General features: G+C 43.6%; 2 protein-coding genes across 4 annotated transcripts in view; both read left to right on the top strand.

The window, feature by feature from the left end:
* The window catches only part of LOC121600576 (protein yippee-like), an 89,777-nt gene that overhangs the window by 40,269 nt on the left and 32,396 nt on the right, over positions 1-17,112 (top strand). The window contains exon 1 of one of the 3 annotated variants that reach the window (XM_041929281.1): positions 202-285. The exons of the other annotated variants lie outside the window; for them this stretch is intronic. The gene's annotated coding sequence lies outside the window, so the exon portion shown is untranslated. Of the gene's footprint in view, positions 1-201; positions 286-17,112 lie in introns of those variants that run through there. 3 annotated transcript variants of the gene reach the window in all.
* Positions 197-15,777, top strand: LOC121600578 (ras-related protein Rab-23). The gene is made up of 2 exons (XM_041929287.1): positions 197-285; positions 13,394-15,777. The coding sequence occupies exon 2, from the start codon at positions 13,920-13,922 to the stop codon at positions 14,589-14,591; it is 672 nt and encodes a 223-aa protein (XP_041785221.1). The 5' UTR covers positions 197-285; positions 13,394-13,919; the 3' UTR covers positions 14,592-15,777.

Here is a 17,112-nt window from a genome sequence, read left to right as displayed (position 1 = left end):
TTGTGTGCGGAAAGTGATGCAGCGCAATTGAGGCAAGGTCGAAAACAAATCAGTTCCGAGATCGGTCGCAGAAGGTGAAAGAAGATTTATATCCTTCAGCATCATCATCATCATCATCATCGCCGCCTAACAACCACACTGCCGTACAACACATCCCAGGGAAATCCTTCCGCAATCCTGTCCCCGTGAGTGGAAACATTTACGCCCCGATCGGCCGCGATCGGTGCCAGGGCAAAGCCACACGTGCGTGAGCGTGCTGAAGCTGTGGAAATTCAACTGAAAAAGGTAAAACTGCGCTTGCACACTTGTACAGTAAGGGGCTTGTAGATAGAGGAATTCCGGTGATGGTGTAGCAAAAAAGGACGAAAAAAAAGCTGAAACTATATGCAAACAATTCGAATCACACTAACAGCAGGATGCAGTTTCCCTTTGGTGTGAAAAAGCTGCCACCCTTGACCCTGGGCTTTGGAGGTTTCTGTTTTTCCTGTTTTTTTTTTCACCCCCGCTATCACTCTGTCCCTTTGGTTTGCAAGCTTGCCGTTTATCCCGTTGTGCATCTTGGTAGCAAGATAGACTCCCTGAGGTCCTTTATTCCCCCTTTTTCCGGCTCGTTCCAGGCCGCTTCCCGATGCCCCATAGTTTCGTTTTGTTTTTGAAGGTCAAGCTTGGCGTGTTTTGCCCGTCCGAGTTTTCACCGTAGAAACTAACTTTATCCTTAACCGTATTTTGTAGCTTCTCTATTGCACTCGGTATTACTATTTGGCTCGTGTTTGTTGGCTCTCTTTCTATCTAAACGGAACAAGAAGCTTTATGGAGCTTGGTTCTTTTAGCGCTTTGTTTTTTTTTCTGTTTTATAGATCTGTTTGATCGAACTAAGGGAGGAAACGCTAAGTCTTTTATTAGTGTGGGTGAATTTTGCAACAGAATTTGTGTACAAAAATGTGCGTTATAATGCTCCTTTTCCGTTTTTTACAGGTTTTTGCAGGTGTTCTGATAACTGTGGAACACTTTATTGGGTCTTTCTTACGTGAAATGAACTTAATCTAATGGGAATTGGACTCTATAGCACCCTTGTTGGACTAATGCAATAGGAATTTCAAAAGAGCCTGTCCTAATAGGGAGCCATAGAGTTCAATTTCCATCATTTGAAGTTTACTTCCGATAAGAAAGAGCCTATGAAGTGTTCCTCGACTATGAGAACCCCTGGAAAACCCTGCAAGCAGTCTGTTTGCGTATTTTCTCTAAACCAACACCCGAACCTGGTTTTAAGCTTGTTCTCGAGCCAGCTGTACGGACGTAATTTTCAATTGCATAAACACATAGGGGAGCTCCAATGTTTGGCCGAACGGCCACGCGCTGTTTCCTTTTTCGTTCTGTTTTCCCATCGCAAAACAGTCACGAAATCGGGAAAGTCTCGTGATGTTTTCGACCACAAAAAAACAACCTCCACGTCAAGTACGCGTTCAAGTGCCAAAAAATCAAACCAACCGTGTTGTGCCGAACCGAACAGCTGACTTGCTCTCTGACCATGTCTGACCCCCGGTTTTCCGGCCCCGTTTGGGCGTTTGAGTCCCGATTTTGCGATTGGCAAATCGGGTAAGTCCGGGCGGGAGAACGAGAGGTGGAGGTTCTGTTTTTTTTAGGGGTGTGCACGAGATATTTGGAGCGCAGAGCTCGTTCGGGAGGGAGCCGGCAAACGTTTCCGGCTTGGCAGCGCACGAGGAAACGAGGCCCATTCGCTGATGACCGTGAAAAGAAAATTCACATCTGGTAGAGCTATGTTGCGCTGCCGTTTTTTTTTTCTTTCATTCCCTCGCTCGTCGTGTTGCTCTCAATCGGCTATCAGCTGTTTTTTGTTTGGCAAAGTGCTGGTGGTTTTTCGGTTCGGAGATTTGGACGTGTAGGAATTCAAGGGAAACAACAACAAAGGATTCGTTCCGTTTTGCCTCAACAAATCCTACCAAATAGTGGGAAAGAATTTTCAAACGATGCTTTAGCATCCAGGGGAATTGATTGTTCTTTGTGTCTGTGCCCTATGCGTTACAGTTCGATTGAAGGGATCGATTGCAATCGAGCGCAGGGAAGTCGATATCGATTGGCGGTGGTATAAAAATTTAATCCAATACACAATTTGCGTATCGATTTTCCGTGCCCTTACGCGAAGGGGAAAACATTCTTCAATCCGCTTGCGCTATGTACCTCGCGTATCTTCGTGGCACAGCGAGCAAAAGGCGTGTTTTGATAGGCGTATCAAAGGGAAAATTATATTGGTTTTCATTTTGATTGCTATTGAGCTGATCTCATGTAGAGTTGTATGTTGTGCTCGTGTAGTTTTTTTTTATTGCATGAATCATCGAAAAATTCATAAAAATCACTATAAGGTACGCTCGATTTGGGTGAACTATTCTTCAGCAAATAATAACAATTTTAGCATTTACATAATTTTAAAAAGGAGTGTTTATTTTACTGAAACAAATTTTCCAATTATTCAGAAGGAAAAATTATTATAATTTGAATACAAGCCACATCGTTCCGATCGACTTGCTAATTCAAACCTAAAAAATATGAACTTTAAAGAACCTAAATCTATGCATCCATCCAATTATTGACAGCTTATCGTTCATTCTCGGCCTTTTTTGTGTTGTTTTCAAATCCCTCTCTTGTTTGCCAACCAACGTATACAGTGAACACTGACCTATGATTGGGGAGCGAAATGCGATATAATCTTCAAAGTCGTCCCTTGCGACAAATAACGCACACACTAATCCTTTCTTCCTTAGTACGCGTCCTTCTAAGGATTAAAGAGCGATGACTTTTGGAAACAGCACAACGTCGTTGTGTAGCGTATTTGCATCTCTATTATCCCTTTTTAAATTGCAAACCCTCTTTACGATACTAGCTGCTTTATTGAGGGGGGGGGGGGTGCTGCTTTGAGGTCTGAAAATAATGGCAATATGCCGACATTTATGGGATCATCGATCGAAAATCAAACATCGATTGAAAACGAGGCCGATTTATGGCCGACTAAAAATGGGGCCCTCGGGCTAAGCTGCCATCAAATAACATCCAAAGCAGAAGGGAAGGTCAAGTGATATTTTTGGCATAGCAGCGACCAGCGACGTTGACACATTCCACCGTCCAGACGGACAGGATGTGTGCTGCTGGAGGGGATGAGTACAGGATGCAGATGAGTTTAGGGCCTAGAGTTTCGATCTCTCAACCACTCGTTCTGCGCCGGGAACGTTTTTATTTATGGGTAATATTAGCGCACGAGAATAGGCGTGTTGAATGCGACGCGGCAAGAAGAAAAAAAAAGGCTGCCAATGTCGCATTCTGTGCGCAAATAAAAGGAGCCGCCGCCCTGTTTGATCGATTCGCGCGAAGGTTATGACTTTATTTTCTAATGTATTTCTTTGTAGCGGGAAAACATTGATTTCGGCTTGATCGCTTCAGCGGCAGTGGAGAGATTCAAACGAGGCTTTTGTTGTTTTACCTATTATAATTATTAACAAAATCAGACTAAAGCAGTTAAGACATGAAAATTTCATACGGGGAAAAAGATATGGCTATAATTCAACCGAAAAAGCAACTCCGGTTCCTCCCTATCGTTGCCTAGAATTAAGTCGATTTTAACGACTCAACATGTGATAGCCGGCGATGAGGTAACGATAAGAAGAACCATATGGAAAAACCTCCCTTCCGATGAATCGGTTGTAGTTGAATAATTTAACCTAACCTGGGCCATTATGAAATGACAAACGTCACGCCACGGTTTGTCCGTAATGCCGAAGTTGTCGTCATTCTGGGCCTCTCTCACTCCCTGAGCCCCAACGAACGGATCTGTTAGTGTATAATTATATTACCGGTACGATGAAAAGCAAACCGTCTCTATGACGTACGTTTTTCAATGTCATGGAACCGCTTTCCTGTCCATTTTTGGTTTGATAAACTGTGGCAGAGGTTATAGAGCACGGTGCATTAACCTTGTTTCCGCGGTGTGGGTGTGTAGGAGCGAGTTTAAGCTGTGGTAAATTCAATAGCAATTACGAAAAGTTTTAATGTACTTGGCAGATGATGTAATAACGCTATTAGCATAGTTTGATTGTAAAGTTTCGGATGAGCAAGTATTTGATTCCCTTTGATCAACTAATTATTATTAATAATTCAAACTGATGTGTTAATATGATACTCTGTTATCCGTTGCAAAACATCACTTCATTACGATAGACACATTAACCAGACGTTCTCGTCACATTCAATGCTTATGGTTTCGTATTTTGTCCAGTTTTGGTGCGCTTGGTCAGGGACAGCAATCTGTTACTTTACCGCGAAGAAAATCATCGACGATCAAGCGTGTTTTCCATTTATGGACCTAAATCTTGATACGTAGGGGACGGGTGAATTTCTTTCCAATTCGGGGGAACACGTTCAACAGGAACAGGGACATCGCTTTGCGCCTTATGTGTGTTACCGTGCCCTAATGGACAGCCATGTACGTCATCCGGTGGCAGGCAACAACAGTGGCATCATTATCAGTAACCGGTAATGCTTGCAATTTGCTTCCTCTACTGCTTCATTTTCTTCTCGGGAAAGATGCGCGACCAGGAACCCTTTCTGAGTTTTCTAGCGCAATGGATATCTCCTCCCCGCCGCACAGTGGGTGGGAAGAAATGCACAGCAGTGAATCGATGTAATAACGGTTGAAGATGCTTCCTCTGTGTATGCAATTGACAGCACCGACTACGCAGCACCCGGTGTGGGTACTTAAGCTCGTATGCCAGCTAGCTAGCACTTGCTGTTGATAACAGTCTGCTGGGCCGCTGATTGGAATGTCTCGGGCAGTGAGATGCAATTTAAAGAGCTTCAATTATAATGCTTATGATTGCGTTTTGTAATGCTTAAAAATTGGGTACAATAGCCTGCATCATTAGTGGCTGGGTGCATTTGAAATTTAGGTACAGAGCACTGAATACCCCATGACTTAATCTTTAGTGCCAATTCTTCATCAGGTATGAAAATATTGCCTCCCGCAATTAATTTAAATGAAACGGAAAGGCGCAGCAATGGCTCCAATTAATTTATGCAAAAGAAAGCGATACTTTTCCGCTTTGGACATGTTGTTCACACCTTGTGGGCCTATTACCATGGAGCTGGGCTTCAATTTCAATGCATATTTATTTGCCTGATGGCATCTCACAAAGGAGAACGTTGCAATGCTCTTATCGGTGAGAAATCTAGCCACTTTCGTAATGAGGGAAGACCTCATTAGCATAGTTATGGAACTATTGCAGTGCCAATTGGATTGCCTCTTTTCTGAATGTCAAGTCCCAAGTATACACCTTTTTATATTTAGCTGCAAAGAGATGTTGCTCTTTGAATCTGTTCTTTGAAATAGATTTGTTATTGTTATGTTGTGAACTTGTGACTTGAAGGTCTATTGGATTTTTACTGAGCAGAAGAGCAATTGATAGATCCAGTTCATCTCAGTTTAGTCTTGTCATTTCTTACTAGTTATTGTTATTGTAAGTTGTCTTAAAGTATAGATTTATGTTAGGCATTTCTTCAGCTTTTGACTTGTTCATTTCTGTATCATCAGTGTATTAAAAGAAATTGAATTTATTTTAATTTAAGGAGTTTAGGCAAAATCACTCATTTTGTCTCGATACAACCGCTTAGTAGAACACGACCAAACTTATTTGGTCCAGTTCAGGGAAAGACTCTTAAAATTCTTACATTTATCTTCTTTTTGTGTTAGTGTCGTTGATCTTTCAATATTTGGGTGAAAGCTGGGAAACATTGTGAGATTGGATAGGTGTTCACAAGTCCAATTTCTAATTTCGAGGCGACATACCTCTGTCTAGATCTTGAATCAAAATATGGAAAGCTATTAACTAGATCTAAATCTAAATAACTTCATAAATATACCGTGTCAATACACCTCCTTTCATGTAATGAAGTTGGACTAGAGCCTTTAGAATATTAAAAAATCATGATCAATCCTGAAAGAAAAAGGTTAATGAGCGCCAGAGCCTAGATCTTCTGAATAACGACCATGAATCACATGTTTGTAGTGCCCCAAGACTTAATTTACGTGGGATTCTAGTTCTGCACTACGCCGGTGCCTTCTAAATGTGATGATTCTGCGTCATCATAACCTCACCGCAATGGATGGTCAACTTCAGACCGTTCTTTCCAGTTGCCCTCGGGTCCCAAACAATGGGACTGAGAAGTTCAGGGAAATGATTAATGAAAGCTTGCCGTTTTCGGAGATGTTTTTAATGTTTGTTTTCTTCTACCAAATTGTGAAGAGTGGGAAGGGAGATCCGGCACCCCGCATTGCAGAACGGGTTAAACTTTTCATCAACTTTTTTTTTGCCCAACTAGTCAATTCTTTGACCATTCTTTCGCCCAACTGAAACGGATTAATTCGCAAAATCAGCGCACTCCACTGCTATGCGAACGGCTGCTGCTTCTCGCTAGCATCACGATGTTGGACCACTGGGTGATGGTGGAGGAACTGCAATCACTCTACACATCATTGTATCAATTTGTGTAACTGATCAAGCAGCAGCCTCCTCCCAGTCGCCCAACACCCAGTGTGCCTTTGTTCACCGCGCGAATGTAATGTTTTGTGCTTCGTTCCGTCACGCCATGAAAAGCGGCACACACAAAACATTATCATCGCGAGGCTTTCTTCTCTTTTTAGTGCCCGGGTGTGATGGTTTCGCCAATTATGGCAATGAATTTAATGTAATGCTTCGTCGCAATAAGTGCTGCAGGAGTGTTTCTGACCAATTAAACCTAACGCAGCAGGGGGCCGGGGACGTGTTGTGTGTATCAAACGCCGGGAGAAGGGACTCGTGGGGCTTTTAAAAGTCTTCGAGTGGAAGGTACTTTCACTTGGCTGGAAGATGCCGAGTGTTGCGAGTCTGCATCACGTTCGCTCTGTTTAGTGTGAAGTTCTGCGCTAGGGCGCTAGTTGCTGGTGTAGAATTGCCGCACAAGCAGCTAACTCCTTCGCCTGATTTGAATACTAAGCGTGTGGCGGTGCGATAAAGTTTCTGTTCTGGTGGGTAGAACAGTTAGAACGACCTGGGCGCACATCTAAAACAACAGTCGCAGGAGCCAAGAATTTTCGTCAAGAAGTTTTTTTGTTTAAGAAGCTTTTGCTACTTCGTTGTAGAACCTTCCCATTGAGAGTTGGATTACATTTTGCAATCGAATTAGATGACGAGCGTGATGTACCACCATTCCTCCCTTGCTTACACTCCCTAGCTGGACAGATCCGGTCGCAGGCTACTGCTGCTGCTCGCTCTATCACAACACAAGCCAATGCAGAAATTGAGCCGCAATTCGACACGCGAAGCAGTAACCTTTCGCTAAACGAAATTGCGAAAATGGTAAGAACGGTTTTGTTTCGCGAATACACAGGGTGGTCCAAGATGAAACGTTGTTTGGGAGCAGATTGTTCAACCACGCTCTGGAATCATCGCTCGGTAGGGTGGCTTCGCAGAGCAGTAGCTTGCCTTGAGCGCGGGATGGACACTGCGAATGTAAGATAATTAGATGAGGTGCTGGTGGCTACTGGCCTGGCAATGAAGGTAACTTTGTGGCCCACGTGCAAAGAGAACAGCTTGATTGTTTGCTCTTTTAGCCGTTAGAATGCTTCTGTATTCCGTTTTTTTGTAAATTATGTTTTCAAGTAGTATTCACTTCATGGTGAACCAGCTTACGGTTTGCCATAATCAAAAGAAATCGTAAAACAGCGCAATTGACGTAGTCCTACAAAAATGTTCAATGTAAAACCACATGGCAATGTAAATAAGAGAAACTTGTGTTAGAACTCACGATTTATTAGCTTGCAATAGATTTTGCGATGTATAAACTCTATAAATTACAAACTTTGTAATAAAAACTAAACAGAATACCTTAATGTACGAAGAAACTCTAAATGTTTTCTACAGCAGACGGTAAAGCATTACTCTACTAATGATTGCTGCCTGTCTGGGATTCTTTTCCAGCGATCAATCTCGCAAAGCAGAAAAGCTCAAGTCAGCACAACATTTGTTCAACAATGGATGGATAAGAACTCATTCGTTATTATCATCTTCTTTGCTGCCGCATTCAACCGCGCTTCTTATCTAAGCTCACTTACGCTTCGTTAAAAGGGTTTCTTTTTTCGTTTGAGGCAAAGATAGGACAGTAAGATCGACAGCTAGAAGCAACTCGCACTAAATAAAGGAAAGGTTTTTAGTTTTTCATTCTTCGCTCTAAGCAAATGTATTAAAGCTTCCCGTTCTGGCTCGTTTGTTAAAAAAAAAACAACCAGCAGGGTTTTTTTTTGTAATAACTAACCACATCTTTTACCATACCTTCACGAGTCCTCTCGGTGGATGGGACCTTTGCATCTGTACAACTTTCCGCCGTCTGTTTGCTGCTGGTTCCTTCTGCCCCCCAGCGGTGACACACTTGCGGACTCGTAACTCGTTCTAATGTCGCCCAGAGGGTAATGGTTCTGTGGCTCCTCCAGCTCATTACGATGTTCGATGTGCACGATGCGGTGCGGTGTGCTACATCCCCGAGCAGCATCCCCGAGGGGTGTCTTAATGTGGATGCCGACCACGGTCTCACATCTGGCGGGAACGATCGTGTCATTATCGTCATCTTTAGCTTCGGTGTGGAGCTCAAGACCAGACCCTATGCTGGACTGCTGGGGCCGACGGTTTAGGTTGATTGTGACAAATTTGTATCCTTTGGTTGATTGTAAAAAAAAAAACATATCAAAGAGAATCACATCGAAAGTAAAGAAATGTTACGGAGTAGGGACAAAATTGGGTTGATCATGTAAAAAATCTGGTGGCTGGGGGAGGGAAAAGAGAAGAATAAAAATGATTCATTCCTTCCAAAAGTCTCTCATTTGCTTTCTTCTTGTGGGGTTGGTTTTTAATACTCACATTGCCGGAGGGAGGGATGCTCACATGGCACGACAAACCGTTTGAGTGATCTTTGCTTTACCCTTACGCTTTGTGTGGTGTGATGCTGCTGTTGCTGCTGCGGTTTCCTTGAAATGTGCCATTGAACTTGAGCTGGCGTCGTGTCGTGTTTGTCGCGCACGCCGTGTAAACCAATCTCGCTGTGTGGTGCCGATGACACATCCAAATCACACACGGTGCGCCTGGGAGAGAGGTGAGAAATTTACGACGGGAAATGGAGGTGAAAATTTAGAAAGTACAATTTTGGTGCCGGCTTTTGCGACACCCGATCCGGGCATGAATCAGACACGATCGCTGATTTAATCCGATTCGACGATGGCAAGTGATGGGAGAGGTTTATGTTGGTGCTGCGTTTTAATGTGTACGCTGCATCTTGATTATTTTTTTGGTTCTGTTAATTTTTTTTTCAAACAATGTTTTTAAAATAATGGTTTAATAGTCAAAGGAATCAAATCGTTATAAGATAATATTATTACATAATTCATGTACTTCGGTTTGATAAATTTTTTAACGATGACTTTGAGTGTTTGCTCTGCTTGATCGGGAATTAGCTTTTTTCTGTAGTTTAATTCATATCAATGTAGTTAAGTCTGCTCGAATTTATAACATCTTCCTTTAATGTTTCGTGACTTCAAAATTTTGGTTGATATTCCTAGATCAAAATTTCTTTAATTTTCTCTTTACATCAATGTCCCAGACCTTCTCGGATCTTAGGGACATGACGTTGTAACTTTATATCTTGAGTTTCAAAATTATTCGATGAGCTGCAAACTTCCACATAAACGCTTTTTATTTGCTTTTTCTTTCTCTTAAGCTAATAACAAACGTTGAAGAAAACAGGCGCACAAAAATAATTAGCATCAATACGTGTCGCCGTGCCGCATAGCCCAAAAAGCCAAAACCGATCTTATGGTGAAATTTAATTGGAACACATCATTGACATGCAGCAGCACATCATGAAAGAAGACTCTCGTGACTCAAGCACATTTCAGAGACAAGTTTCTCCTGCTCAAAAAAAAAGAAAAGAAGGAAGATATAAAACAACTAACCTTTGGAGCTTGGGTGACGAAAACAACAATTTATTTTTTCCCACAGCAACGCACCTATGCATGCATCTGCATACGAGCTGCGAATATGTGTATATGCAGTTCGGCACGCAAATTGCATGAAAGTTTTCGCTACCAAATGCACGCGATTTAATTCGGACAGGCTGGCAACAGTCACAGCCCAGACAGACGGCCGGGGACGGTGGGGGAGGGTTCCGTGTGTCGGTACAATGTTCAAAACAAATTCAAACCTTTGCCTCCCCATGCAACCCACTCGCTGCTCGTTTGGGTTTTGTGAGACCGGGAGGCTGCATCATCTGCGACCGTCGACTAACCGTCGGCGTTGTCATCCTTTGTCGTTAGGATGCATCTCGTTGCTCGTTTTAATTTTGTCTCCGCCCGTCTGCGAACGGCACAGATTGACGGACGGGTTGTTCACAGTCTCAGTCACTTTCGGTATGGTGGCTGCTGCTGCTGCTGTTGGTGAGTTGCATCAAGTCTACCACACACACACACACACGGGCAGGACGGGAGTTTGAGAACTGCAAACTGCTCAATATCTCATGGGGGTTGTCAGGTTAGCTGTCGGGTGTTGATGTGCTCGTTGATGCCGGGCAGACGGAAAGGAAACCGGTGGGGAAAGGATGCCAGTAAGCTGTAATGGTAATTGCAGAGCACGTCGAGACGTTGGCGGCATGCAATGTCAAGTTTGGTCTGCCTTTGCCTTTATTTAGAAGTTGATTTAGGTGGTTGGTGAAAAGCGGAGGCCCGGGGCAGCCACGGAGAAGGCTGCACGGGGCAAAACACACAAAGAGCTGTCTCAATTTGGGCGGGAAAGCTGTGCCGCTCTTATGGGAACTTCTTGTTACTTACTGCACTTTCGAGGATAGCGGGGAAGGTTTTCTTTTGGCGAGCGAAGGAGAAAGCTGGCGAAGAAATAGTTCCGAATTTGTGCTCAGTTTGTCTGAATGGATTGGAATGTTTAGGAGTTTCGAAGTGAAGTTAGGCAATAATGTAGTTAGGTGTAAGTTTTACATACCTTCCGTTTGGTATCGTTTGATGAACAAATTAAGCATGTGGACGCTTTACGATGTGGTGAACGATGTTGTGAGCTATCGAACATTTGGTCCTTCGAACCGGATCTGAATCAAGTGACTTATGGCGTGATCGTTATCAATAGTAATCTCAAACTCTGGTCATGATCATCAAATATGAGGTCATAGGATACTCTTTTTATTACGAGTAGCTCATCTTTATGCTAGAAATGGTCCCGTGGTACAGTCATCAACTCGTATGACATAAGAACATGCCCGTCATGAGTTCAAGCCTCATATGGATAATCTCCCCCTGCCAAGGACTGTGTGACTATTCGGCAGCGTGATAATATGTAGAAGTCTCTCTTAAAACAGTCTTTTTTTGTAAAATACCGTGAAATAATGGTTGAAAAATATTAAAGCTAGGCTGTGAGTCTGCAAATTTGCGATAGTTCGCTGTTGGTCTTAAATGATGCGTTGTCTGAGATTTTGGGAAAAAAGGGAAGTCCCCTGCCATTCCTTTAATAATGCAACTACGCCCCATAGAGCAACAAATGACCATCACCATCACTTGGTTTGCATCCTATTATCCTACCCTGTAAGGTTAATTGTGCACAATTTGCCATTCCTGTGTGTAGTTCTTCGCACTCTTGCCACTACTTGTGGCTAGAATTAGCAAATCAAATTTAGAGCAGCAAAATGCATCATAGAACACCTCCTCGATCGCAATCGACTGCATCGAAGGTAAGGAACGCGCGAGAAATTATTCAAAAGTCAACCGTGTTCGCCTACCGTTCGGGTCATCGATTATAATAAAATTTTCCACTGCCCGTCTGCACGTCGTCAAGCGCCGGCTTCGCCGTTGTGGTTCCCGGTAGAGCGATTGATGATCGAAGGAGAAGCAGGGACCGCAAACTGTTGTTTCTTCGGGCGGCCTTTTCGATTAGGTCCGTGGAGCCCCTTTGCCTCCGATGCTTATGATTTATGCATTCCGCCAAATCGATTCTTTCAATCAATTTTCCTGTCTACTGATTTCACCGCACTGCCCCACACCCTTGTCAACCCAATCCAGCCGCTGCTGGGATTGCAGCGAGGGCAAATAATTTCTGAGTGTGTGACCTCACTCACCTACCTAAGCGTACAAGTAATATTCCGTCCCGATGTCGGTATGTCAAAAAGAGCGTACGCCTCATTATCATTCTGCTCGTGCTGTGTTTGGTACAGTGAAGATTTCTTCGACGTGGCACCAAACGCTAGCTGCCCCGAGACTCGAAATCCCCCTTGGGTTGGCAACAAAAAACTGACGCATCCATTCTGCGCCCTGTCGACAGGGGAATGGGATAGGAAAAACAAACACCGCCCGTTCTGGATTAGTTTGTTTGTATTTATTTATGTTAATCCTTTCCATTTATTTTTTGTGTACCACACTGTTCGCTGGCGAATGACTTTTGCTGCTCGTTTTGCATCTTCTAGGTCTTGAGTGTATATAGTTTGCGTTGTGCGGTCGTGTGCAGAACGCTGCGCTCGTCCGTTGTTAAACTTTTGCTATGCTAATGCCCGCGTGCTGCTATGCGATTGGGGATGCATTTTTTGCTCCCACTATCGTAAACTTTTCCTCCGCCACTGGAATGCTGTGATTGACGTTTTTTTTCTTCTTTGCTACACGAGCTCGTACGGTACTATAAGGCTACCGGTGCAACGGTTACTGATTTCCATCGAACTCGGCGCTACATTCCACCTTTGCAGCGTTCGCGAGTGAATGGTACACGATTGATTGTTGCAGCAGTTAACCTGCAACGTTGTGCTTTTCTTTGGACGCGCATTCGGGCAAAAAAAGAAGAGAAGGAAAAATCTGGAAAATTGTTACCACCGGCACACAGTAACGAACGGCCTGTGCCTTTGCGCGAAGTTACTGATTTGTTATTCATGCAACCGGGTACGATTGATCAAATTTCAATCCTGGGCAGTGAATGGCGTGCCGAGCGTGGCAAGAATGACCGAGCCTTGCAGTTCATACTGTGTATATAATATTTATTTCTTCTTGTATACTTCGGTTCGGAAATTGATAACACACACACCCGCGACTGACTTTTCGATTAACCTTGCTGCACCTCTTTCTGTACTCTACTTCGCGGTTGACTCTGGACTTCTTGGAAATGACTTGTAGTTGGTAACCTTAGCTCTAACACCTTGCACAATTAAATTTGAATTTGTATCTAGAATCGGCGTTGGAATGGTGGATTTTTTTTTTTCATTGGTAAACTAATTGGCAAACATATCTCTCATCAATAACGCGTTTTCCTGTTTTGCAAAATTGCAGGTTGAAATATCCCCAAAATACACGTGACCATCCTTATACCTTGTAGCCTCATGATGTATTCCATGGACAACAAGCGGGCAGGGAACGACACAAGACCTCGCTGACCTCCCCGACATACACAGAGTGTCTCCCAGGAAATCTCCCAGAAAGACACACCAAGAATCAAAACCTTGTTCTGAGATATCTGAGAAGACCGGCGTTGTTATGTACCTGTTCGGTGTTTGAGGTGTCTCTGAGGACTTGCTGTTGGTTGTCCCGTCCCATATTTTCCGTTGTCTGTGTTTCGTTATGTGTGTAGTAACTAAACTTGTGTGCGTAAAAAGCGACTGTTCAGCGCTGCATGCTACATACCATTGTGCAGCGAAGTTCCTAGCGAGAACTTCAAGTATTTTCGAACTTTGGAGATAGTGAGATTTTTGTTTGGGCACCAGATTTAGCTGCCTCTGCCAATCACAGACATCCGATCTGACGCGTCCACACCGACGCACACTTCAACGCAACCGAGACGGCAAGCACACCAGTCAACATGTTAGAGGAGGAGCTGGAGATAGCGCTGAAGGTGATCGTGGTCGGCAACGGCGGCGTCGGCAAAACCTCCATGGTGCAGCGGTACTGCAAAGGCATCTACACGAAAGACTACAAGAAAACGATCGGGGTCGACTTTCTCGAGCGGCAGATAGAGATCGACGGCGAGGACATACGGATCATGCTGTGGGATACGGCCGGCCAGGAAGAGTTCGACGCGATCACGAAGGCGTACTATCGGGGGGCGCAGGCGTGCGTGCTTACCTTCAGCACCACCGACCGGGCCTCGTTCGAGGCGATCCGCGAGTGGAAGCGGAAGGTGGAGAACGAGTGCAGCGAAATCCCGACCGTGCTAGTCCAGAACAAGATCGACCTGATGGATCAGGCGGTGGTGTCGTTCGAGGAGGCGGAAGCGCTCGCGCACTCGCTCGGCTGCCGGCTGATCCGCACCTCGGTGAAGGAGGACGTGAACGTGGCGACGGTGTTTCGGTACCTGGCGACCAAGTGTCACCAGATGATGAAGCAACAGTACAGCCAGTCGGCCCCGATCAGCCAGCCGACGATCAGTGCCTTTAGTCCGACGTTTCAGTCGAAAGCTGCCAGCAACACGATCACCCTGACGAGGCCATTGGTGAAGCGCAAGCCGCTCCAGAAGCGGTGCGGCATCTTCTAAGGACCCAGGGGGTGGCTTTTTTAGTTCTTTTTATTGTATGTTACGTTGTTTTTCGTTTCGTTTTTAGGTTTAAGCCACATTCTTAACTAGTTAGCATAGGTACGATTGTTGCAATGGATAGCAAGAAGATGAAGGATGTAAATGTAATAGGTACCTCAAGAGAAATGTCGAAAGACGAAGAATACTCACACGGAAGACTATACCAAGAGTGCCTCAGAAACAGTGTGCATGTTGTACGTGCTGTGTACTAACCTAGTAGTAGTAGTCTAAATAGCTAGCCGGACCACTTCGTTTGAGATTGCAAAAATTCTGGAAGAAACATTCAACAATCACTCGCCTCCCGCATTTCCAACAAAGACAATTTTAATGAACCATCTTAATCCATGCCGCGGCTCCACTTTATCTCCGCTCAAGTGTATAATTATCTAAAGAAGCCATTCCCATGCGCTCCCAAAACGGTGTGCGCTCTCGGAAGGAACCAGCGCGAACAGCACAACCCCGGCGGCGCATAGAAAAGCGGGTCCCATAGATAATCTTTCAAAATTAGCAGTTTTGTGGATAACGGTCATCATTACACAGCCATTTTTTTTGCCAACTCCCCACGATTTAGCGCTAAACAGCATGGCAAAGATGGCAAAGCCAGTAGAGAAGCGGGAAGAATGTTTGGGAAAGCCCTGTCTGTTGAATGGTGACAACTTTAATCGAAAGGCGGAGGAAGAGATCTGTTTCATTATGGCAAGATATTCTCACATCGCTAACGGGTGACTTTCGGTGGCGTGTGTTTGGGGAGGAGGATAGAGATGATAGTTTAGAAATCAGGATGGGTGGACCCAATGGTGGGTGGATTAATTAAAGGCCGCTCTGCCGAAAATTGACTGTGTAAAACAATACTCATAATTAGTCGTTTGTATAGAACACGCTAGGCGGATTAGGTCTGCAAAATGGGAAAGCACGAAAGGGAGGAATGGAAGTGATCCATTAATTGCTCGATCGAGGGAATCGCGGTGAATGTGAAGTGAAACGAAGTCAATCATGCTCAAGCGGGACGCTGTGTAGCGTTTGCTAAGGATGGTAAGCAGCATCTGCGGCAGCACCACAGTGAAGTAACCAATTGCTAGAGAATTAATATTATAGTGTAATGGGGAGCGGAGTGAAGCGAAATAATAACGATCATAGCGCAAACATATGTGTAGAGTGTTTAATTTTTTTTGTGGTAAATTCATTTTTTTAACAAGGAAGTTGCTGGATACCGAAATTTGAAAAGAATAATACAAAATGGTTAGAAACAGATAAACATACAAAGAAAGAAAGAAGGGAAAAAGAAAGAAAGAAAGAAAGAAAGAAAGAAGGAAGGAAGGAAAGAAATAAATAAAATAAACAGAAGAAATTCGACGTTGAAAACGAAAGGCATTACCAACCGACACATAATAAGACCAGACACAGTGAAAAGTGCCACTGGAAAGAAACATTTAAAGCCCTCGTTCATAACACACTCACAGGAGAAAACACAATCGATCAATGCAAACGTGCATACGATGGAAATGAGTAAAAATGATCGACTTTTAACGAGACACACAATGTAGCAACGCCAAAAGAAGCAAACGGAGCGTGAAAGTGAGAAGAAACGAATAGTGCGCGATTCGTTGGGTTTTTAATTGTAATCTCGCTATACAGCAATCGATTATTTTCATCCATGGGTCATTTATGCTGTTATGTTTCGTTTTTGCTCGTGTTGCAATCGTTTTTGTGAGAGATTTAATTTTTTCCAATTGCATTCCAATGTGTGTTATTGTGTTACTTATTAATTATACAGTGACATTCACTTTTAGGCGATAAAGTGTTGTTTTCTTGCCATGTCCTGTTTTTTATCTTTCTTTTCATTCGTTTGTTGCTGCGTTTTTTATAGTGTTTTTAAATAGTTATTATTATTTTTTCTTCAATATTGAATGTCTGGTATATAATAGACTTTTCCCCGTTTTGCTATGCGTTTTATGCTTTTAACACTGTGTTTTGGTTTTCGTACGCTCTTTTTTAGGATTAAATTTAAGATTAAATCTGTTCCATCCAAAATGTAGACTGCAGTCAGTGATCTGAGAGAGTTTTGGCACGTTCGCATTATCATTAGCCATTTTCACACCCATACAACTTCACTTTCACGATTACTGCAAACCCTCCCCCATCCCAATTGCTGCCGTTACTGTTGATCGCCGACATCAAAACGATCATTGCATGCAAACCGCCAACACTTTCTCCCTAGTACCACTTTCAGCTTCACCGGTCGAAAGCTTTTTTCTGATTGGAAAAGCGAGCACAAATCGTATCTTGATGTATTTTTACGGTACGCGGTACGGAAGTTTGAAGGTTTGAAGTTTTGCTGTTTTGCGTCGCGTTCCTTTAAAACCTTACATCAATTGATAGGCAAATTCATTTCCCAAGATGCTGTGGGTGCAAAACAAAAACACCGGATAATATTTTGCAGCAGTTTTGTTATCGGCTCAGCATACACCCTGCTGCATTTTTT

This window comes from Anopheles merus, chromosome 3L, assembly GCF_017562075.2.
Source record: "Anopheles merus strain MAF chromosome 3L, AmerM5.1, whole genome shotgun sequence".
NCBI lineage: Eukaryota > Metazoa > Arthropoda > Insecta > Diptera > Culicidae > Anopheles > Anopheles merus.
Note: the sequence above shows the minus strand (reverse complement) of the source record. Positions and strands in the feature narration are given on the sequence as shown.

Bases quoted from the DNA above. Each gene is read 5' to 3' on its own strand.
- LOC121600578 (XM_041929287.1), top strand. From the start codon at position 13,920: ATGTTAGAGGAGGAGCTGGAGATAGCGCTGAAGGTGATCGTGGTCGGC.